Raw genomic sequence first — 25241 nt, forward strand, 5'->3', positions numbered from 1 at the left:
AAAATTTCTTATTATTTTCCTTTATCATTCTTTGTTATAATTAACAGAGTCGCATAATTTCACATTTTTGGGCTCAGTTTGCAAAATTTCAGAATTTTTCTAGTATAAAACGACGGGGACAGGTAGAGTGAGAGCCGGTAGAGAGAAAGACAGACGGACAAAAACAAGAGGGAAGGAAAAATAAAATTAGGACCTGTCGGTGGCAACCTCCCACCACAAATCATGGAGAATTTGCTACATTACATGTATAATAATTGATAATAGATAGCATTTGTGCACAGCAAACTCCCGCTCAACAGCAAGCTCTATGCTCTTTACAATATGTTGCTACCCCAGCAGATCTGATAGCATTCTAAGACAATCTCAACTTCCTGAAAAGCATACAGTGCATACAGTAATGTGTCATAATGGTCGTAATCTTTGCCGTTTCTCTTACTATTAGATGTATTCTTACTCGCTGTAGCGTTACTGCTCTGAGACAATTCAAATAATAATATAACCTCAACACAAGGAACTTTTTGATTTTGTTGTTGTTGTTGAGGCTTTTAAACAATCTTTTTGTTTGCCCAGTGACCCGACCTTCTTTTTTCCATAAGAGTTTAACGGCACTTGCAAAAAGAAGGAGAGATAAAGACGATAGATGTTTGATAGGATAGAAGGAGAAAACCACACCAGAGCACCCGCCAACCACCCACACCCGACCTTCAATCGTTTTCTGTTTGTTTGTTTTTGTGAGAATTTTACGGCACTTACAACACAGTAAGGTCATAAGTGCCGAGGATTAGAGGTGTAACAAGAAAGTAAGAAACTAAAAAAAAAGGAGAGGTGAGGACGATAGATGTTTGATAGGAAAGAAGAAGCAGATGGTTATGAATGGTTAGAAAATGACATGCTCAAAATCTGGAACCTACTGGAAACAATCGTTTAAAGTGCCAAAGAAACAAGAAACAGAGAAGCTCGAAGCTCTCGAAAGAAAATTGTTTAAGAACTTCTCGGCTTACCCGGTACTGTGAACTTTGTGTTGAGATGAAAAGCTTCAAAGTTACCCAAATTGGTTGCTTTTAAGCACTAGCTTAAAAGCGGGCTATCCCAAAAATGCTGTTTTGAGAAAAACGAAGGTAACGTTTTTGCCCCTTGTTTAGTTTCTTTAAAAGACTAGGAGAGTTTTGTCTATAACCAAAAAAATATACACACCAAAGAAACCAAACTTCTCTTATAGGTAGGGCAATGCCCACTTTTGGTGCAAGTCAAGATTTCTGGAAACCCCCATTATATGGGTTAGCCCGCTTGTCCTTAAAAGCGACCAATTCCATTTGAGTGATCATTGTAGATCTATAGTAGATTTGAGTTGTCTTACAATTAATATAAAATTATATACAATTGTTATACATTTATATAAATGTGTACGAGTATCATATGCTCAGTGAGGTGGAAATTATATCAATTGTTTCATATGTTTAGAGAATTGGAAATAAGATTATTGTAGTTAAATGAATGTGTAAATAAGTTCAGTGTAGTAAAAATAAGTTAGTATAAACTGGAGTCCACTTAAACCGGAATCTGTGGGACCGCTGAAAATAATATCTTTTGCCGTGTTCGATTTCAGCGTATGTGTAATCATGTTCAGTGGATCGGAAATAATAACTATGCATGTGAATGTGTACATTTTGTGTATTAGTATCAGCGAATCCGACTGAAATAATACTGTGTAGTAACAATTGTGTAAGAGTATCATATGTTCAGTGAATCAGTGTATTATACGAGTTATGAATGTAAATGTTCAGTGAATCAGAGATGATAATAACATAGAGTTATGAATGTGTAGAGGTGTATATGTCCAGTAAATAAAAAATAATACTAATCTATGTAGAATTTCAAATCTGTATCATGTGTACCATATTATGTTCAGTGAATGGGAAATAATAATATTACTATTATAGTTATTCTAAATTGTGAATGTGTATACATGTATTATGTTCAGTGAATCAGAATAATACTAGGCCTACATGTACATGTATGTAGTTACACATGTGTATGTCTATTGTATTTTTCAATTTTGTATGTTCAGTGAAGTGGAAATTTACACTGCAGTGCCAAATAGGATGTCTACTAGAGGATCAAAGGTTTGAATTATGTGCAGGGTCGCAAAGAATATAAAACAATAATAATATCAGTAGCGGAGGCTTTCAAATAAGTGACTATTGAGGGATGTCCGTGCACAGCACACATGTGTCAAATCAAGGTAAGAATAATATATTTAATATATTGTGTCACCCCGCGGTGGACTCAGGGGCTCGTGATTTTTTTTGTTTTGTTGGGGGGGGGGGGGGGTAGTTCGGCATATTTGAAGTTATGGGAATCATTTTAAAGCTTTCATTTGTCCTTCTCTTTGATAAAAAACCATTTCTATCTTGAAAACAAATCGAGATATTTACAATCAAAGGAGGTGGGGGGTCGCCTGGTGTCAGAGGTAAAATTATTGAGAAAATGGCAGCCAAAGTTTGGTGACTCCCAGAGCTTGCTTGCCCTTGGAAACTGCAAATTCACATTTTTCGTATCTTTGATCAACGATTTTCCATAGAATCCACACAGAAATGTGCGGGGGAAAAAAAAGAAATAAAGTCGAAAAAAATCGCTTAATGCCCAGACAAATGTTAGTTTCTCCGATACATATATTATTATTATATATATTTTTTTTACAAACGCCTGATTTCCGCACGATGCCGCACATATGACGTTATGGTAACAGACAAAAGTGCGTGTGTATTTTTGGAGTGAGCTTTTATGTATGTGTAAACATTATATATAGATTCTATAATTTATATACAATCGAAATTGTCAAAGATGGCCACCCATTGGGGGAGAAGAAAAGTGTTGTCTCAGTCAGGTGGACTTCTCGGACAGTGTCAATAAATGTTATAATATCCACAAACTAAATGGGGGAGGGGGGGGGGTGATAAGTGGTCGAATGCACAGGTGATTGTCCAGGATAGGTGGCTTTTAAAGCAGGTTGAACTATATTTATATATACACGATGTGCATTATATATTATTATATATGAATGTATGTACGTATTATGTGGTTTACATATAAAATATGAAGGCTATTGTGTAGCCTATTTGTTATCTGCCATCGTAACTTAAGTCCCTAATAGGGATAAATAAACTTGTATTTTTGTTCTTTTTTCACTCTATCCTACTGTTCCTAAGACCAATGTCATGATTTCCCGTGTATGTACAAACTACATTAACCTCCATTGACTGTGGTAATTTCATACAACTTGTCAAGGTGCTGGAACCAGGTACATACTGCAAATGTTTCATTACCTCTTTTACCAACAGTTCAACAGGTTAAAATGCATATATAACCATATTTATCTGTCGCAAACTTTAAGAAAATCACACAAATGTACAGACAGAATGATTGTTGTTTGTGATTTCTTTCTTTCTTGTTGCTTTTTATTTCATAAGATATACATTACACTTGTGCATGATTTCTAAAAACATTTTTTTGCAAAAATTCAAGTTCCTAGGAACAAACTATGTCTCCTTAAAGGATACACACAAAAGACTTGAATTATGCATGTTCCTCTGTAAACAGTGAAATGTATGTCACGCCCTTTTTCATTAAACTAAACTTCATACAAAAGGCGTCGGTCAACAAGTGGTGTGGCTTTTGTGAGAAAGTGCAATGTACATCAACAAGCTTAAAATTTTTTTAAAAGCATCAGCAGTTTTCAATCATCATCATCATCATCCAGTGCCAGATCTGCGACAGACATCGGCGATCATGGTTCTCCATTTATTCCTTCACTCAGATGCTCTTAAAAAAGCTACATTTCCCTGATCTTTCCCTTTTACCCATTTGTTTAGGTTCCCTAAGTAGTTTGCTCTGGGTCTATTCATGCCTCATTTGCCTTCAGTTTTGCCAGTGAGAGCTAGATGTTCAAGACCCTTATGTCTATTCAGGTGTCCCAAAAACTGCTTTTGTAGTTTCCTGATTGTTTTTAACAGTGAGCGTCGCATGTGGGCTTCTTCAATGCGTAAAAAAAAAATACAGTCAAAGTTGTCCAAGACGGCCACACATTGTCGAGGACGAGAGTGACTGTGTTACTGTTAGACAAGTGGTCATCTTACACAGTATCACTTTCTACTGCTGCTCCCTGGCTACTTCTTACTGCTGTGTTCCAACCACACCCCTGATCTTATGGTAAGAAAGATCTACTCCTGGCCTTCTTGGACAAGGGCCAACAATCTTGGAGGTCCCATGTGCAAGTTGCGCATGTTAAAGATCCCTTGGTGGTAAAAAAATCAACAAGAGTAGGCTTCGGCCACTACCCGGGAAAAATATAAAATTTCCTACCAACTGAAAATGCTTAATGTGTCCCGCGCAATCATATGAGTTGCAAGCGTCGTAAAACACTTACCCCCCCCCCCACAGTAACATTATAAAGTAAAAACTACGCAAGGGAGGAAATGAGAAAAGGGAATTTGTACAGGTGACTGTCTTATACAGGTGATTGTCTTATACAGGTGGCCGTTTGTACAGGTGATTGTCTTATACAGGTGATCGTCTTATACAGGTGGCCGTTACAGCAAGTTCGACTCTATTTTATGCTGGGCTGAAAAGGGAGTGAAATTGACTCTATTTGCCAGCAAAGCAAAGAACTATATGCTGCATGTGTACTTGTGTATGGTAGGCCGATGCAACAAGTTGCTAAACTTTGTAAATGCAATGTGTCACAACTGGCTTCTGTGGTGTAGTGGTAAGACATTTCGCCGTTGCACACAGAAGACCTAAGTTTCTGTACGAGGAGAATTTAAATCAAGTATCTCGGTCTTTCTGCTGCAACAGCTCTGTATCCCTTTCAGCCGGGGTTACCCCTGACAGGCAAAGTCCAAGCCAGCTTCCCAAGAGATATAAAATTGTGTCGATGGACGTGTAAAAACACCTACATTTGATTTCTTTCATTCTGAATACGTAACGGCCAACACATCAAGTTTGTCAGGAACCCACACGCAGTAGACTAAAACCCACTGAAGTAGAATGAAAATCAAATGGTGTCATGTTCTCCCTAAATCCCAGCGGGTGGTTGGCGGTAGCTCTGGTGTGCTGCAATGATAAGGCTCTTCTTTGTCACACACATCAGAGCTGGAGATCCTTTGTTGCTGCCCTAAATGCCAGATGGCGTAATGGGTAGTAAGTAAGTTGTCACACACAAAACGCACGGGTTTCTTTTCCGGGAACGGAACATTTTTATGGAGCATCTCTGCTGTCTGCTGGAATGTAGCGCTTTACTCAGCCAGGGTGGGCCCAAACAAGCAGGGTTGAAACAGGCCATCTTTGAACTACCAGAATTGTGTCTACTGGGTTCTAAACATATTTATACACAAAACTACACACTCACAGGCTCAACCCACAACATTCTTCCTTCCGGAGAAAACCTACTGGGCCAAATCAAATTGATACACTTTACGTGATATCGTTAATTTTGCTTACTTTTTCGTCGCTTGTAATTAAATTGCCAAAATTTAAGAGCGAAAGTAGGAAAGAAAGAGCTTTAGAGCTGATCCTCATTCTTTTTTTAACTAAAGTTCGACAACATCTACAAAGAACTCGAAATTCCAAGAAAAATCACATATAAAACACGTCACTACTTTTTCAAGATACTAAAACCATTTTATTTACAAGATCAGTTGAAGTGAATGAAGTCCCTGCCTTCTTTCAATCGCAGACTTGAGAGATTTTGTTCAAAGTTTCCGGACAAATCCTGCCAAAAGAGGAGAAAAAAACAGTACATTCATAACAATACACCACAAAAAAACCCCACGCCAGCTCCCCCTAAAAAGAATTGCTTATTTGCATAAAAAAGAATCACACAGACACAAAAAAAGCAATTTGCGCTGGGGGCAAAATGTGAAACAGTTTGAAAAAGGGACCATAAAAAAAGTAAATCATTTTATTGATCCCCTCCAACCCTCAAATCACTTAGTTTTTCAAGGAGTAAAAGTCCATTAGAACAAAAATAATTTAATGAAAACATAGAAATAAGCAAGACAAGATATACATTTGTGTGTGTGTGTGTGTATGGGTTTTGGAGTAAAGGTACACATTCCAAAAGGCAGAAGTGGAAAGAATGAATCACAGGTAATAATTATGTGTACAAAGCCATCATCTGAACCAAAAAGTACTTTTACCTTTAAGCTGAGCTAATCTGTCTGATTAAAATTCACTTTTTAAATCTACCACAATCAAAGAAAATCATATTTAGTTCTACAGCTCTTGGAAATCAAATGATGACACATTCTGGCTAAATACCAAAAAATTATTTACGGTTAATGTCGTGGGGGGGGGGATGTGGCAGAGGCCAGAGTTCTGATGATGACTACAAAAATAATAAATTAAGTCTTTTTATGTAGATAAAGGGCAAGTCAAAGCTTAAGAAAAGCATATCCATACAAAGCTTGTAACGAACGAAAGATGGGGGAATCAAATGACAGGAGAAAAGAAAACAGTACCCATGGCACTTTCCACCTGCAAGCATTAATGAGAAAGCACATCTAAATTTTGATGATAACGCAGTAAAAGGCAAAGACAAAATGAAAGACAAAACCAAGGGGAAACAAAGAGACAGTATCTACCTGTGCAGTGATACCATCTAACCATCTTAACTTTGTCAAAGTGGGAAACTTTTTATTTGTTTGAATAAAGAAAAGCAACACAACACAATAACAGTCACTCAGTTCAGGGAAAAAGAAATGCGGGCAGGACAAAAAACAAAGGAAGAGGATAAAAGAAGTAGAAACCACAAGCGGTTCCTTCTAACCACTTGTTTTATTGTTTCAGTAAGTGTTTTGCGGCACTTACAACACAAAAGGTCAGAAGAGCGCTGAAGATAAGAGGCATTACAAAAGAGTAACAAACACAAAAAAGGAGGAGAGATAGGGACAATAAAAGTTTGATTATTGATAGGATAGAAGGAGCAACCCACACCAGAGCACCCACCAACCACCCACTGACCTCTTGTGAAAACGGAGGAGATACAACCAAAATACAACAAAGTAGACACTTCTTTTACCATTTTTATACAGATGATTATCGGTGGTTTCACCTCAGTGAAGTAGACTATGGGAACTTTGGGCTTTGGCACTTCCTGAAATAAAAGAAACAAATACAAGGTCATAAGCTGGATGTCATAATAATAATAATAATACCAATAATAATAATAACAAATCCAATAATACCAATAATAATAATAATAATAATAATAATAATAATAATAATAATAATAATAATAATAATAATAATGATGATGAAGATAACAATAATAACAAAAATAGTAATAATGATAAATAATAAAGATCACTTTTCCTACAGCGCCTATTCCCTCATGGTCCTGGGCCAGGTATGGGCAAACGTGTCCAAGTTGTTTATATATGAAAGTAGTATAAGTAATTTAAATTCTATCTATATATCTACATGTGTTTTTACCATTCCTGTACAGCCAGAAAAAAATTCCCTTTTTTGGGACAATAAAGTATCATCTTATTTTCTTATCTTATCTTATCTGGCTCGTGGACTTTAGGTGCTTCACAATAAAATAAAATTTTAACAGCTTACATAACCATATGTTTCATGCACACTGGCCAATTCAATGTACAACAGTCCTATTAAATGTCACAGCAAAGACAGAATATTTAATTGTAAAAAAGCAATAGCCTGAGGATCAAGTACAGCAAATCATCTACCTACTTTCTTTCATATCATCCCATGTGAGCTAACTATATAGTGATATTTACAGCACTTTTCAAGGAACCCCAAGCAAATATTGAGTTCCTGTGTGCTGTCCACATCGCTGACTACTTATGCAGCCACAGTGCCAGAAGGGAGAGAGACATTTACATGACTAAATTCATACAAAACAAAATTTGATAGAAATGTCCGGATAATCACACAAGAAGAATTTGCATGCACGAATGTATGACTGTCTCACACAGTATATGTTCTTACGATGATGCTACTGATCATACTCACTGGTGAGTTTTCATATATGTAATACTTTTTGGAGATTTTTCTTTCATCGACATCACAAAACATTGTCACCTGGAAAGGAATAGAATAAAAAATTGTTCAAGGAAAAAAAAAGCAATTTTTTCACTTGAACATGGCAAATAATGAATAATGATTACTGATTTCTGTGACAAAAAGATAACAAATGCTGGGAAACCAAGTTATGCTTTAAAATGAGGATATGCTGTAACTTTCCTTTCTGGATTTCAAAAGAAAATGCAGTTTTGTGATTAAATACTAATAATCCTTTAACATTTGCTACTCTTACCTTGGCACAGATCTAAATGAAAATCTTAAGTTCGCTATTCTTAATCTGTAATTCACAAGTTAAAAGGCGTTCGAAGCACAGAACTTAGCATGCATGCCTGTGTTAACAGATTCTTTTAGTACACAAGATTTGACAGACTAACAAACTAGCAAATAATAATAACTGCATTTAAATGGTCACCTTAGATTGACTTGTCCGTGAGAGAGAGCGGAATAGCTTACGACCCTGTTTCCCAGCGTTCCATATAGAAAAGTGATCCCATTTCTTCAGAACCTCTTGCTCCAAGAATGCCACACGCTTGTCCCATATAGTTTCCCTATTTTGAAAAGAAAAAAAAAGAACAGTAAAAATTGTGAAAGTGCGCCACCCACCGCCAAGGAGAAAAGTGGCTGTCTTAGACAGGTGGACTTCTTACACCATGTCTTTATACTGTGAGAAAAAAAAAACACCAGTGAGAAAAAAGAGAAGAGGCTGTTTGTACAGGTGATTGTCTTATACAGGTAGCCGTTAGAAGAGCAGGTTCCACTCTATTACATTGCCATTCAAGTTCTTGAGTCCAATAAGAATAAGTCATAACAGTTCACAAACACGTACATATAAGAGAGTCCGCTTAAGCCAGAATCTGCGAGGATTTTCTTTCATTTAGCCGGGTTTTCTGTTTAACCCTTTCGTTGCCAGGGGGTATGCATTCCTACTGTCAGTGATGATTTTCAGCTGAGCTCGTTACCCAGGACAGCAGCCTAATGTCTCAGTGTTAATGGACGCACGGTCCAGATCTAGCATTCTTGTGACATATTTATGATGCTGGGTCTTCGATTGTTTCACTTTTCTTATTCCCTATTTCCTACAATCTTACTCATAATTTCGTATAACTGCAAATCTAAATCAAAAAGTGAATTTATTTGCCTTCTTAAAGTCATTTCGATGTTTACGTATTAGGAGAGCATGCGGCTGCCCGCAAGCCTAGATCAACGTTTATCGATCACTTGCAAGCCTAGCAGTAAGGAAATTCTAGCAAATTTGGAACCGATAGGCGCATCTTTTATTCCCGAATCCAAATCTACACAGCCCTTAAATTCCGTACAGACGAATTAAGGCCAGGTTATTAGCATGCACTTGTACATGATAGAGAGGGAGGAAGAGGGAGAGGAAAGGGAGGAGGAAGAGAGGGGGAAGAGGGAGAAGGGAGAGGGAGAGAGGGAGGGGGAGAGGGGGAGAGGGGGAGAGAGAGAGAGAGAGAGAGACAGAGAGACAGAGAGAGAGAGACAGAGAGAGAGAGACAGAGAGAGAGAGACAGAGAGAGATAGTGAGTGGGCATATGCAAGAAAGTACATTTGTTTGTGCAAGTGAGTGTGTGTGTGTGTGTGTGTGTGTGTGTGTGTGTGTGTGTGTGTGTGTGTGTGTGTGTGTGTGTGTGTGTGTGTGTGTGTGCATGTAAAATGAAACTTTGCACAATATGGGAGCTTGTGTGTCTGAACACAGGAAACAGCACAGTGACCCCGCCACAATAACAAAAAATCCCACCCACAAAAACAAAGAACTAAACGTACTCTTTCACAGAAAAGGTTGCGCATTCTGGATGGTATCGATACATCAGTAGGTCTTTATCAACACGGGTCAGAGTTCCACCACCACACAAGTGGGCGTAAAAGAAAATCAAATCTTCAGGGACTCCCTGTCGAAGCATACAAAGACAGACGTACATTCAACAGACTGAAACAAGAGCATCACATACTTTTTTTCCAACACTGGTCATATTGACTGAACAATCTCAGATACCTTGAATTCGCCCAAAGAAAATAATAGTACAGTATAACTCAGATAGGTTGAACACAGAAGACTTGAAATCACGCATCCGTCGAACTGTGCCTGCGGTCCCGTTTTTTCTTCTTCTATATCTTTGTAAGATATCCCTCAAACTACGGATCCCTCAAACTACGGAAGATGGTCCCGACGAATTTGAGCTATCCGTGTTATACTGTAGTTCTAAATTGTTCACGACAGCCACCCTTTGTTAAGGAGTAAATTGGTTGTAATAGACAGGTGAATATCATGGACAGTATCTTTATAATATAGAAAACGTAATAAGGGAAGTGGTGTTTGAACAGATGAATGTCTTGGACAGGTGGCTGTTGGAACAGGTTCACTTCAGTCTCATCACCAGACACTAAGATGAGATGAGATGAGATGAGATGAGATGAAATGAGATGAGATGAAATGAGATGAGATGAGACTTTGCAGTCCCTGTGGGAAATTGTGCGTAGCTGTACAGAAATGGTAAAAGCAGATGAGAACATACATAGAACTTAAATTGTATATTACTTTCATAAAAGAATTTCAAAATGAAGAGAAAAATAAAGCCAAAATAATAAAAGAAGGCAGTTGTAAAACATATCCCCAAACTGTCATAGAAGACATCACAGACAGGACTTCGAATAAGAAGGCCAACCCTATAACATAAACAATATCAGACCATATGATTGATAGGCTGCAAATTCATTCAGTCATCCAGAACTTGCTTTAACTCTCACTCATCTCATCCAGTGTTCAAAATAATAATAATAAAATTTGATAATACAATCAAGCCTGCTCCAACGACCACCTGTCCAAGACAATAACCAGTACAAATGACCTCTCCCCACTCCCCCACCCCCCGCATTTTCTCTGGATTATGACACTTTTCATGAGGACCACTATCTAAGACGACCACTTTTGACCCTGAGAATCAGTCGTCATCTTTGGCAGGTTCGACTGTAGAGCATTGTATGCTTCCCAGAAAGTTGAGTTTGCTTCATAATGCTATCACAGGTGTGCTGGGGTAATAGATAGCACTATACAAATGTGAAGCGTGCTGACAAAATGAGTTACTTCTCGGACTCGAGCCCTATGAAAATAGATACGTCACGCTTTTAGGCCAAGTTTTTACAATTTACAAGTATGAAATAATAATAGACATGTTATATTTAAAAAATATGGTAAGAACAGAAAATCTATTAATTCGTCCCTAGTGTTGATTTTTGGCCAATATATCTTCATTTGTGGATTGCGAGAAGTAATTCATTTTGTCAGCATGCCTCACAAATGCTTTTATTATCATTAGTGACATAAATTCTGGCTAACCTTGCCTCCCTCATGGAATCCACCGACAGATTCAACAACATTCCTATGGCAGAACCATGTAGGCATGATCACTGTCGGGCCATGGGATGTATATGCCTGTGGAAAAAAACCCACATTATACAATAATATTAATGGCCAGCGATCAATCTTTTTTTAAAAAGTAGGCATTTAATGCTCCCGTCAACATAGCTCATTCAGGAGGTGGGCTTCAAACTTGTCGTTCAGGTTCAATCAGGGCTGACAGCGATACACCGTCGCACAGGAAGACCAAGACACTATAAAATTTCTCCTCTCTTAGTAATTGAACTTAGGTCTTCTGCATGTAACTACGAAGCGCCTAACTGTTACAACACGTATGCCGTTGATCAATAGTATTTGAAATCTTTAAATTGTTTTGTATGATTATAACTTATATGACTTTATTTGACACAAAAAGATATTTTAGAGAGAGAGAGGGAGAGAGAGGGAGAGAGCGAGAGAGAGAGAGAGAGAGAGAGAGAGAGAGAGAGGGGAGAGAGAGAAAGAAAGAGAGGGGAGAGAGAGAAAGAAAGAGAGAGAGAGAGAGAGAGAGAGAGAGAGAGAGAGAGAGAGACACACACACACACACACACACACAGACAGACAGACAGACAGATAGACAGACAGACAGACAGACAGACAGACAGACAGACAGACAGACAGACAGACAGACAGACAGACAGACAGACAGACAGACAGACAGACAGACAGACAGACAGACAGACAGACAGAGTTAGTCGTCTCAGACACGTGGCAGTTAGAGCAGGTTCACCTGTACATACCTGTGTGTAGAGCTGGTGTGGACAAAGCCTGTTCGCCCACTGACTAAATCGTTCTGTCGATCCCTCTGGCTTCCTGTGAAATTTACAGCCCACAATCTGACCAAAAGAGTAAACATTAGAAATTCATACACAAATGTAAACAAGACAGTGGTATAACTAATACTAATGGTAAATATGGCGTTGGCGGTCTTGTGTTGGCTGTTGGGCTCGCAACTGAAAGGTCATGGGTTCGAACCCCATTGAGGACCCGTCAATGTGTTCGTGTGTTTACATGAATTTTCCTCACTTCACAGAGATGGGATTGGGTACCGGGCCATAGACAGAGAAAGATCTTGTCAGTTTGTTTGTGTTTGAGTACTAATTAAAAAGAAAAAAAATTTGGTAAGTGTTTTATTGGGCCTGCATAAGGTCATATGAGCGCGCAGGGGACACATTAAACATTTTGCTACTCTTATTGATTTTGGACCACTAAGTGATCTTTAAGGTGCACCACTTGCACAAGAGACCTCCGAGATTTTTCGCCCTTATCCGAAAAAGTTTAGGTGTAGATCTTACCTACCATGAGATCAGGAGTGTGGCTGAAAGACAGAAAGTAAAAATGAGCCAAGGAGTAGCAATAGAAAGGCTGCAGAAAGAGTCAGGAACCTAGAGGAGGGGGGCAAAGGAGGTGACGGGGTGGTGGCAGAAAGTGAAGACAAAAGCAGACGACAGAACACTGCTGAGGAAAAAAGTCGTGGCTTATAGCCCAAACTTTACAGTAATCATAACTGATAGAAAAGCAGCCGAGGAGGTTCACGTACCGCTCGAGGATCCAGCTGAGCAGCTTGTAGCTGACAGGAAACTCGATCGGGATGCATCACATCATCCTGACGTGAAAAAAAAAGTACAAGAACAATGGCTGTTCGTGAGGAGCACCACCCCCTCCCCATTAAAAAATACTTTTAAAACATTAGAAATTTTAGTTTAAGAATTGGTGAATCAAATCATCTTGACAGAAGTAAGTCTTAGAACAATGACAGTTCACAGTTCACAGAGGGCAATCCCCCAAAGATCTTACAAAAACAACAGCCCCCCCCCCCCCCCCCCCCACACACACACAATTTTTAGTCACAGACTTTGCAATTCACTAATAAAATATTTTACTTCTTTTTACACAGGAAAAAAGGGCTACAAAGGAAATCATGCAATAGTTCAGCTTTGGGGTTCAGTGGTGTGTAAAAGGAGGGTAACATCCACTGCTTACTAAAATTACAAATCACTACATATAGAGTTACGAAAAAAATAAACACTTAATTTGTTATGTAAAGACAAAGAGAATAATAAGCAACACGAAATACATAGACAGCATTGGAGATAAAACATGGCACCGAAATTGGAAATGAAGCTTTTAAAAGGCTCAAAATGTGACGAACTTTTCTCTGCTAGAATAGGTCTCACTGGTCATGGCAAAAGCCAAACATGATCTTAACTCAGTCAATCCCGGGAGTTTTTCCCGAAATTGTGACCAGAAACCGGTTATTTTGGCACTTATGTAAGGGCCCACTAGGAACCATAAATATAATCCAGTGGCTTTGAAATTTGGCACAAAGTATAACATAAGATGGATCTTTAGACATACTAAATTTGAAGTATGTAGCTTTAGTAGTTTTGCTTTGGGGTGTTGTACAAATTTGGCATTATTTGGGGGCTTATATTTTATTTTTCATGGCCAAATGAGCAAGAGCAAGCGAACATTGATATTCAAATATGCTTGTGAGTGTCTAGATCTATACAAGGTATGTCATGTATAACAAAGACTATTGAATACTTTCAGCAATTAAAAAAATGTAGGTGTGAGAAAGGCAGGGAGAATTGATTGCGAGACATGCTCAGCTGATCAGTGGGAACAAAAGTACTGAAAGTGCCCTTAGAATAACCGCTATTTCTTTGTGCGTTATAATAGTAGAAACAAAATTCCAGCACACCTCTAGGCAGCATTGGCCGGGAAAATAATAAATCCACCTAAAATAAAAACTCGAGGCCGTTTTTCACGAAACGAAATAAGTAGAATACGAAACAAAACTATAGAACCGAGTTATCTCGGTCGTGGGAGTGAACGCAGCCGGCAAGCTGACTGAGATATCTCGGTCACGGGATTGAGTGAGTTAATCCTTTTTTCTTCATTTCTCTTTCAGAAATATTCTCCTCTGCAGATGCATCGGTCATCATCAGACATTGACAGATGAACTCTTATTATTACTTTTACTAAAGTTACAAATTATTCCATGAAGAAGTAAGAAAATATAAGCACTTAATCCATTATAAGAAGACAGAAAGAATAATGCATAATACGAAATAGAATCCTTCAATCACTAGAGGTAAAAATTCCATCTTCTATGTGTGGTTTTCATCCTGAAATGTCAAAACACTATTAATATAAGATAAGAAAATATGACATTTTATTGATCTATTATTAGTTGTAGTATCATTATTAGAGGTATGAGAAAGAGAGGGAACAAGATAGGTAGTGCGAGAGATGGGGTCTACAAGTAGCCAGTAAGGAGACAGTCATTAATGTAGACAACTCATTCCATTGGCTGAGATCGTTGAGGGCTTCTGCTGATGAAAGCTGTTTGTTTTGTTCTACCAGTTTGAGAATTTTAAGAATAAGGATCTTTCTCTGCAGGACTAAACTCACTATTATATCTACCATTCTGCAGCAATAAATGATGAGTATATCACAAAGGTATAGAAGGACCCATCATGATTTCATGAGTTACTTATTTGATTGGAAACAAAGAAAACCTCCAATAAAATTATAAATAAACATGTATTTGAACAGTCTTTACAATTGACAAATGTTCAGATTCAGGACTTACTGCATCAAGGAAACACAAATAGTCTCCACTGCCCATTGCTATGGCTTGATTCTTTGCAAATCCCACTGAAATAAAAGTATAAAATACTGATTTCATAACACAAACAGAACAGACATTGCCACTAGTCTTCAGTTTCTCCGCTGAGTTCTTTGCATCCTTCAACAACATCAGACCCACCAACCACTCCATGACTAAAAATAGGAGTTTTTCCCTGAATCCTTGATCAAAATAGGATTTTGGGGAAAAAAATGGAGTCTCGAGAGAATAAAAAAGTGTATTTTCACATAATTAACGATAAGTTGAGCAAATATTGAATTCATCATTCTCAGGAATATACGGATGTCTAAGGAACTGGGATTGAACACTAAGCTGAGGATCTTCAAAACAAACGTGAAGACTGTTCTACTGTATGGTTCAGAGACATGGAGGCTCACAGCATCAGCAGCAAGGAAACTGCAGAGCTTCGTAAATGGATGCCTACGAAGGATAGTGGGGATCGAGTGGTACGGTCGAGTCATTAATGCTCAACTGTGGGAAAGAACAAGCCAAAGGCCAGTAAAGGAATACATACAGGTGAAGAAATGGAAATGGATTGGACACACCCTGAGGAGAACCCCGACAAGCATCATCAGGCAGGCTTTAACGTGGAACCCACAAGGAAAACGTAAGAAGGGAAGACCAAAGATGACATGGAGGCGAGCGGTACAAGCGGAAATTGAAAAAGCGGGGACATCATGGAAACAGATAGAAAAGTATGCCCAGGACAGGCTTCGCTGGAGTAATGCTGTTGATGGCCTGTGCTCCATTGGGAGTTGTTGTTGTTATCGATCCATTGGGAGTTAAAAAGGGCAAGAGAGAGAGAGAGCAAATATTACAAACAAACCTATTTATTTTCATGTCATCTACCATAAGCTGTGCATGACTGATTAAAATTTGATTCCAGAAAAATACAGAATTTCATGCAAATTTGATCAGGGTTCTTGGACATACAGACAAAATTGGAAGGCATCAATTTTATCACACTACTTGTCAGGTCTCATAACATGCAAAAGGAGTAGACTACATTTTTCTCACTAGTTCATGTGACTACTACACATGCTGGAGGATACATGGAAAAATGGATGACAAGAAAATAAATCAAAAATTACAAAAGGCCTCAGTTAATAATAATAAAAACTGCATTTATACAGTCAATTGCATATCCACACTCTAAAGCATGCTCTATGCGCTTTACAACTATTAACCGACATTTAATCAGCCACACAAACTTTGACTTCAATGCTTTACGGTATGCGCCTTACTGGACGCAATGTTGTTGGATTAGGGGAGTGAAAAACCACGAGGTAAAAACCCCTAGCAATCTACCACCAGTGCCTGCATGAACTCAGGATAAAAAACAAAAATTACATTATGTGCTTTTGAAAGAGATATGAGGGGCAGCAAGCAGCATCTAACCTCTAGAAAGACAAGTCCCAACTTTTCAGAAAAATATACCAGTACACACGGACACTTCCCACCCACCCCCCTTTTGTGTTTTAAAAAATTATAACATCACTGTATAAGACAGCCACTTTTTTCCTTGACGGGGATGTCTTAGGTAATTTTGATTGTATACATATTATATACATGATACAGTGGAGTCTGTTTTATCTGGAATTTGCGAGACTACCTGATTTTATATGGTTTAGCCGTGTTTTCCGTTAACAAAGAGAGATTGCTCAAATAGTGCACGTGGAAAAAAAATTAGGAATTCTATTTTCTTTCAGTTTATTGCTGTTTTCAGATAAACTTTGTTGATTTAAGTGGACTCCACTATATATAATACATATAGAAAGGGTTACCTCCTTTCGGTTCCCCTGAATGTCCAGTGACTTTGACCTTGATTCCTCTTGAATCAAACAAATCTTTCATCTCATTTAGAATTTCCATGCTGTCATCCTGCAAAACATTTATAAAACTGTTTGAAATCTAGCTCTTTGACAGCTAGTACAAGATACAGAAAAGATGATTATTTCTAAAGTAAGAACAAGCTTCTTATACAGTTTGGAACATGTAATAAACACATTTCACTAACATACTGTGCAACACTCTGACAGACAGACAGACAGGAAGACAGACAGATGGACAGACAGATAGGCAGGCAGGCAAACAGACAGTAAGTCAATCTTTTTTTGCTCTTAATCCATTGCTGATGTCTATCTACAGGTACCCCATAAAAATCAGGAGTCCGCATGCATTATAAATAGTACAGAAGTATTATGCGCCAATTGATGTGTCTTCCCTCATATAAATAAGAAAGGACTTTTTGGGGGCAAGCCGAAAATTTTCAAAAAACCAATTACACTGTTACAGCATAACACCACTGTTTAAGTATTTGTGTTCTCAAATGAAACACTAATAATAAAATCAACTTCAACTAAAAATAGAAAATTCAAGTTCCTGATTAGATTATGTAACAGTAGAACAGACCACAGTTTGAAAAAAGTTTATATAAAAAGACAGCCAAGATAAATCCAAAACCTTACACTGCTGGCATCATTGTAGATACAGAGTTCCATTGGCCCCAAGTAGGTCTGATGCAGTACAGATTTGAGGCATTCTGATATCCACGCTGATGCATTGTGCACAGGGACTGTGATTGACTAGACACAAAAGACAAACCAAAACAGTAACTTAATACTTAGCTCTCAATAATGAGACTAATGAAATCATAAAATTGTTTCCACTATAAAATTTGTAGAATCTGTTTTTTTCCTAGTGCAGTCCTCAAACAGGACAAGGAAACTTACTTTACTAAATGATCACAAGTGTTGACCCCTATCAAATTCACAAAAGTATAGATCAAAACAGTTTAGAGTAGAGCGCCTTAAGCTCAGTCTGTACAATGTTGGACAGTGGAGTGGATTTTTCTCACTAGTTCATGTGATTACAACACAGGCTGGAGGATAAGGGGAAAAATAGATGGCAACAAAAAGCCCCCAGAAGTAACAAAAGGCATAAGGTAATAATAACAATAAAACTGCATTTGTATAGCGCATATCCATGATCTACAGCATGCTTTTTGCACTTAACAACTATTAACCAACAGTTTATCCTCCACGTCGCTCTCAACTTTGTTGTTTCGGTGAGTTTTTAAGGCTCTCCACCCATTTGGCTCAGTCCTATCAGAGACAGACGTTAATTTAGGAGGTCCTGCACCTTCAATAAATTCACAGTGTTGAAGGAATTTTAAACTTACACAATGACTTTCATGCCAGTTTACTAGATTTAAAACAATACAGCTTTTCTTTACAACAGCAAATGTGGAATTTAAAGCTTACAAAAAGCATGATGCACACATTTTAAAACTTTGAATTAATGTAAATCCATACACATTTCCCTGCAATTCAGTTTCAAGATGGAAAAAAAGGGCTTGAGGCACATAATCATTATTCTACACTAAGTGTGTATCCACAGAAATTGCTTTCTATCTTCTATTGAATTACTGGTACCGTAAAAAAACAACATTTTGAGTAAAACAGTGACTGACAACACGATAGTCACACTGAGTTGCTAAAATATTAGTGCAGAGCAAAATTAAATGGCTTTCAAAACACTTTCACTCACCACTAATGGTAGCTTCTCATTTTCCATCATCGTTAAGGATTTTTGTTTCTTTTCTCCTGCACAAAATATAAACCTGTAGCTTTAAAACATGGGCACAAAAAAACCCAGAACAAGTTTCAAAAATATTGTATATTATTTTTTTTTTTTAGCTAACATGAAAAATGACCCCTTCACACTTGAGACACAAAATTTGAATTTATATACAGATAATACTGCTCAACTGAATCTGCATACTATTTTAAACTTAATAAGACTGTGAGCATACAAATTGCTTCATAAAGTACTACTAGAGACAAGCTCAAAAGGCACTGGTTTTCCTGTGTGTATCAAGCAGCCAGTGTTGACCACCATTTTCTACAATACTTAAAAATCATTTTTAAAAATTTTTTAAACCATGATTAAATGAGACCTGACAACAACAATATATTCTTGTAGAAACATGGATCTCCCAAGAATAGCGAAGAAAAAAAATGAATAAACACTAAACAGGAAAGGGGAGGGGGCTGAGAGAAAGGGGTTACTTTAATCTTCCTCCTCAGTACACTATAAATATTCACTTTACTGACTCAGAAATTACTGGGATGACTTTCTTGTCATCTTTTTTACTGCCTTTCTTCAGATAATCATAAAGTTGGCAGTAATGCAGGGCTGGCGGTATATAAGGGGTTCTCTGTTAAACCGATTGCCCACCATGACCAACATAGCCTCCAAAATCACACTACTGAACTCAACAACAGCTGTATTGAAATTCAACATGAAAATTAGCACATCAAAAACAGAAGTTATGAAAGTGAGCTGAAACCATAGTCCCTTGAACATTCATGTCAATAGTCAACAACTGAAACAGGTGAAAGAGTTTAAATATCTTGGCAGCACTTTTTCTGAAAGCGGGTCCATAGACAGAGAAATAGAAAAATGCAAACTCAAAAAGCCAACGCTGTCACCTACCAGCTTGCACCCCTCCTATCTCATCCAAACATCTCCATGGACACAAAGAGACAGCTTATCACCTCAATATTCATGTCATACCAACATTATAAATGTTATCAGTGCCAGACCTGGACTTTAAGCAAAACCCATGAAAGCAAAATCACCGCATGCGAAATGAAATGTCTCCGCAAAACCCTTAACATCACAAGACGAGACAGGCAGAGAAATAAAGAAGTAAGAGCAGCTATCGGCACTGAGTCCTGCCTGCATTACATAGAAAGACAAGAGGATAAAATGGTTTGGCCACCTGTTACGCATGTCACCTGACCAGCTAGCCTCGAGAGCCTACAACAGCAAGCACCACACAAAAGGTGGATTGAGGGTGTCAAGGAAACCCTAAGAAAACATAACATCACAACTGAAAAAGCTGCGGAGCTGGCCTATCATAGAAAACTATCTCCCCATGACGCTTTAACGGCAACAGAGGATGAAAAAGTAAAAGTAAAGGTAAGAGTAAGTAAGCTCATCGTTAAGGGAAATGATTCTGCAATTTATGTAGATGAAGGACAATATCATAATGAGAGGCTTTCACTGACTTGTGTGCCAAAACTGCAGAGAAATGGAGGGCAATTTGCAGTTGTGACTCTGGAGGCCATGCTTTAAAATATTTGCAAATTTATTCTAGCTTTTTCTGAGGGGTCAAGAATAGCAGAGAGGCATTCTCCGGTTTTGGCCCCAAGAGTACTGGATATCGATGCTGACTTTAAATTAAAAAATTTTGTATATCGACGTTTTATCCAAAAGAGAGCGAGAGATGCGCTGCTATTTTTCACAACAAAATGAACAGTAATACAGTGGATGTCGCATTCAATGAGGTTGCCGGGACCCGCTTGTTGTCCTCGTTGTATCCGACCTCTCGTTGAATGTGACTAAGGCTAAAGTAAAGAAAGGAGACAAGTTATCATATTACACGATGTACCAATACCAGTAATTAAAACAGTTGTTCCCCCTGAGGACGAAAATATCAAACAGCATCAGTGGGCGCGTGTTCGAGCTGTGTTCTGACTGTAATTTCTGCATTCTTAAATATTTTTTTCCGGAACACTTCTAGTGTGGAAACATACCCTCTCACATCTACGTCTAGATCTACATAAAGTAAAGGCGGGAGCTTGGATTTTCTGATCATGGGAAGAAAAGAAAATTGAAGAAAATGAAGGTCTCGATCTAGATCTACCCATCCAGAGTTCATCCAGTTTCACACAGCCCGCATCGCATTCCCACCCACCCCCTCCCATCTCTATCGTAGGCTAACCCTTGCCCTCTTAGCTTTGGGGCCCATATTAGGAGGCACACTAGATATCTAGCAATACAATGAGTTAGGAATCGGTGATGGGCCTTGTGCTTTGTGTGAGATGGAGAGAAAGGAGAAAAATTCTCCCCTTTTGGAGTCGCTAATTGCTTTTATGGTTATCGCGACCTCGTTGCAAGCGACTCCGGTCTGTTTGCAACCTAGTTGGAGGAGACGTACAATTACAAAGAAATATAGAGGAAAAAATCGGGGATTAAGGATTGCCTTGTTGGAGCTGACTTCTCGTTGAATGTGACCTTGTTGAATGCGGCACCCACTGTATTTCACTAGCTTTTAACAAGGGGGGTTTCAGGGGCCCCCTGAATTTAGGCTTTATGATTATGTAACCACAATTTGATATTTTGCAATTAAGTTTGATATTTCTAGCTAGTGCCTTGGCCTGTCAGAATGTGGCATTTGCGTCGAAAAGTAATCGTTTATAACCTCAAGTAAATATCCAATCGTCGGAGGAGCCAAAACCCACACTCCATGCATTGTCATCAGTGGGGCCAAAACCGGATTATCCCATTATTTTACTTTCACTTGTTCTCTAATGAATGTCTCTAGATTCAAGAGATACTATCATGCTAACTAAGACCCTAAAGGTACATTGTAGGCTATAGAATGCAAATATTACTAGTTATTATTAGGCCTACCCGAATGCTCGGGAAAAAAAAACTTGAACTGTATTTCTCCGAACGGTTTCTGTTCTCGAGATATGTTGATAATTTGCCAAAAGGCCCGTGTGTGAGTGTGTGTGTGTGAGTGAGTGTGCGTGTGTGTATATAAAGTGTGAACGAGGAGTGGGGGCAGGGGAGGCGGCGGCGAAGGATTTTATTTTGTTTAGCCTACATGAAGGAAATAGTTTTGCTTTAGGGGTGACAAAAAGGCAAAATAGGTGACTGCCAAGGTCGAGCAGTCTTGTTTTCTCGCAGTACCTTTAGAAGGCATTTTCAAATGAAATATAGTCCGAGAATGTTGCCCCAACCACAACTGAAGTGTATCTAGCATCTGCATTTGTCACCCGCGAATCGCGAATGTGAATTTTGGCATTTTTTGGTCCGCGAATCGCGGCCGCGATTTTTGCACAAAAAAACAAAACAAAACATTTAAAAAAAAAAAAAGCTGGGGAATAAAAACTCGAATTTTAAAAAAGAGGACTAAATGTTGGAAAAAACTCCCCAAAAAAACAAAACAAAAATCAAATCTTTTTTTTTTTTACTTATTATTTTCACTTCTGTTGACACCACGTTGATTTGTTATTTTTTTTCATGTGAAAAATATAATAAGTTCATTACAAACTATTTATATTGCTGTTTCTCTTTAATTTTTTTGTCTTTGTTATGTTTGATTTGTTGATATGTTGTTTTTTTTCCCTTGTTATTGTTTTGGTCTGTTGTTTTTCTTTTTTTGTGTGCATGTTTTTTGTTTTTTAGTGTAATGTCATTTAATTTGATGTTGTTCCTACTTTTTGAAAAAAATTAATTTGTTACTTAGAGCGTGTATCCACCAAAACCGAATACACACACTGGGGGCTCTCGGGGCCTAGAGGTGGTCGCTTCTCTTTCAATAGGTTCCCATTCAAATCCGGATAGCAACGGAAAATTTTCTTCTCTAAAATTGTCTTCTATCACATCCTTTCCTACTATGTAACAATGTTCTCCACTTTCTGCCCCCACCCCCTCAATTCCTTTGCCCCCTCCTCTGGGCTCCTGACTCTTTCTGCAGCCTTTCTACTGCTACTCCTTGGCTCCTTCTTACACTGCTTTCTTCCAGCCACACTCCTGATCTTATGGTGGGTAAGATCCACACCTAGCCTTCTTGGATAAGGGCGAAAAATCTAGGAGATCCCGTGTGTAAGTTGCGTACGTTAAAGATCCCTCGGTGGTCCAAAATTGATAAGAAGAGTAGGCTTCAGCCGCCACGAGGGCAAAATTCAAAATTTCGTACAAACGGAAAATGTTTGGTGTGTCCCGCGCCGGGCTCATATGACCATGCACTTGCGCCGTAAAACCCTTACAAAAAATAAATACACTGACACTGGCAGGCCCCTTGTGTGTGATTACATGTAACTAGCCTGTCATTTTTCTTGAATTACGAACGTTTAGGGTTAAAACGGCCAAACTTCGGATAGGTGGACACACACCCTTATTTGTTAACTTTTGTGGTTGTTTATTTGCTGTTTTAATTTTGACTTCATTCTGTTTCGAAACTTTTTTTATTTTTCACGTTTTTACACTCTGTGTGGCTACAAATGATATTCTGGAAGCTTAAAACAGAGCACAAGGAATTCTGGTGCTTTAGATTAAGTTTAGATTATTGCCATATCATATACATCGTCACAGAGAGTTTAAAAAAGCTTGAAAATTAATGGCAACTTTTATGGTAACTTTTGCCATTTTTGTGGCAACTTTTTTGGACAAAAAGATGGCAACAAACGCAGATGCGAGGTGTATCTGAATATTCAGACATTTAAAAATCTCAAGATTCTAGCTCTAGAAATTGAATTCGATGCAAAAAATGCTTCTTCCCCGTTCTCTCCTTACAGAATGGCAGAATGAAAGATGACGCCTAAACCTCTCAAATTAAATACAAAAAAATCTCGAGAACGGAAACCGTTCGGAGATATATATAGATCTAGATCTAGATCTAATCTAGACAGATCCAGTTTATTTTCCCGAGCATTCGAGAAATAGAGTCTAGATTTATATTCTAGATCTAGATATAGATCTAGATCTAGATCTAGATGTAGACTCTCTAGACTCTAGTCTAGAGTCACTAGATTTACATAAATTATATTATTTCAATTGAAAATAATAAGAGAGTCTACACAAAGCCTACATTAAAAAAAAAACAAAACATTAAGTGAGATTGTGACTGACTGAGAATAGAAAGAGTAAGAGTCTTCACTTTCTCTAGAATCTATTCTAGATCTAGATCTAGGTCTCCTCAGTGGAGTGGACTGGTTTCGGTTTCCCCTCCGAAGTCGAAGAGCAATCCGTTCAGACTGTGGATGTATTCAAACTGCTCACTCGTAATGAATGTGTTTACGTGCATTGAAGTTCAAGAATCTAGACAAGCTTATTATTGTGTTTGGCATCGTTTCGTATTTCGTACTGCTCTGCTGCACGCTGGTGTGTTGACAATGTTGAGCTTTAGGCTAGCCAATGAGTCTACCAGAGAGTTGGTGTTTGATGGATTTGAACTTTTTTTTAAAGAGCAGCCAAAACTTATAGGCAGTCAGAACTCCAGATTTACAGATATTCAAGAAGATTCTTTATTGATCAAATTCTTTCAATTTTTTGTATTGAAAACTTTAAGCAACTAGATCTATATATTGCTTAAAGTTACAAACATTTGTAGTCTAATTGAAGTAGCCAAGTAAATCTATTTATTTATTTGGCATAAGAACTCTCACGTGACGTACTTCCGGTAGTGTACAGATAAAAATTTAGTCAAACGAAAGAAGACAAGCGAGAGACAGGAGACTGTTCTATCAAAGAAGCCTGTACAGCGTGTGCTGCACTGTGTAAACAAATACCACTCTGTCAAAATGAAGTATAAAAAGGTAATTCGTTTTGAATCCTACTACATCATAGGCCTAGTTGGTTCGAATATGTAACTTGAATAGTAGCAGACAGCGTCCTTGGATGCCAACTGTTCCGAATCCAGCAAGCGCAGCGGCCAGGTCGGCAGACTGAGACACTGACAGGGCTCAGGCTCAGGGCTGTCATATATGGAATTATATTATAAAGATTTATGCTAAATTTTAAACAAATTTAGGGAGGACTTCCGTAACGAGCGACCACTATGAGACAGAGCAGAATTGAGGGCTTGGGGTAGGGGTAGGGTTAGGTCTAGATCTTATTTCTAGATCTAGATCTAGGCCTCTTCTTTATTGTTTTGATGGGGTGGTCGCTCATTACGGAAGTCCTTCCCAAATTTAACTCATAATTCCTGACTGTTCAAGATGCCACTCGGCTGGATTGTACTTTACCGGACCACCCGTCTCGGCCCGTGATTACTACGCACGCCTAGCCTAACTTAACTACGCACTCATAGTACTCTGCGTGCGGACAAAAGGTAGTTCCGCGGGTGACTTCGCGCACGCACAGCGAAGTCAGCGGCGACTGGCGAGGCTAGGTGAGCGAGAGGTGGTGGTAGAGAGTTGGCAGGGGATTTAACTTTGGTGGACCATGGTGTATCATACTAACAGTGGGGAGGGGGGTTCAGGGGGGCTT

General features: G+C 38.4%; 2 protein-coding genes across 5 annotated transcripts in view; one reads left to right on the forward strand and one right to left on the reverse strand.

Moving 5' to 3' along the window:
- Window positions 1-5655: 5655 nt before the first annotated feature.
- Window positions 5656-24119, reverse strand: LOC101856507 (UDP-GlcNAc:betaGal beta-1,3-N-acetylglucosaminyltransferase-like protein 1). Of its 4 annotated transcripts, none has more exons than XM_013081418.2 (13): window positions 23911-24119; window positions 18723-18778; window positions 17642-17758; window positions 16958-17054; window positions 15117-15181; window positions 13059-13124; window positions 12259-12354; window positions 11459-11554; window positions 9889-10013; window positions 8519-8654; window positions 8035-8103; window positions 7079-7153; window positions 5656-5770 (listed from the first exon to the last, which is right to left on the reverse strand). In XM_013081418.2, the coding sequence occupies exons 2-13, from the start codon at window positions 18750-18752 to the stop codon at window positions 5693-5695; spliced, it is 1050 nt and encodes a 349-aa protein (XP_012936872.1). In that variant the 5' UTR covers window positions 18753-18778; window positions 23911-24119; the 3' UTR covers window positions 5656-5692. The 4 variants fall into 4 exon arrangements, with proteins under 4 accessions (XP_012936872.1, XP_012936871.1, XP_005096522.1 ...); XM_013081417.2 differs by having other exon boundaries at window positions 23883-24119; XM_005096465.3 differs by having other exon boundaries at window positions 24052-24115.
- Window positions 24120-24146: 27 nt separating this feature from the next.
- Window positions 24147-25241, forward strand: part of LOC101856729 — a 24498-nt gene continuing 23403 nt past the window's right edge. The window contains exon 1 of the mRNA XM_005096466.3: window positions 24147-24568. Within this exon, the coding sequence (XP_005096523.1) occupies window positions 24554-24568 (15 nt within the window). The 5' untranslated portion in view covers window positions 24147-24553. The remainder of the gene's footprint in view (window positions 24569-25241) is intronic.

The sequence above is a fragment of the Aplysia californica genome, unplaced genomic scaffold, assembly GCF_000002075.1.
Source record: "Aplysia californica isolate F4 #8 unplaced genomic scaffold, AplCal3.0 scaffold00129, whole genome shotgun sequence".
Lineage (NCBI taxonomy): Eukaryota > Metazoa > Mollusca > Gastropoda > Aplysiida > Aplysiidae > Aplysia > Aplysia californica.

Coding starts and splice junctions, on each gene's coding strand:
- LOC101856507 (XM_005096465.3), bottom strand. CDS start 24,100: ATGCCAAACACAATAATAAGCTTGTCTAGATTCTTGAACTTCAATGCA. Junction 17,759..18,722: donor ATGAGAAGCTACCATTAGTG/GTGAGTGAAAGT, acceptor TTTTGTGTCTAG/TCAATCACAGTCCCTGTGCA. Junction 12,355..13,058: donor CTCAGCTGGATCCTCGAGCG/GTACGTGAACCT, acceptor TCTTTTGGTCAG/ATTGTGGGCTGTAAATTTCA.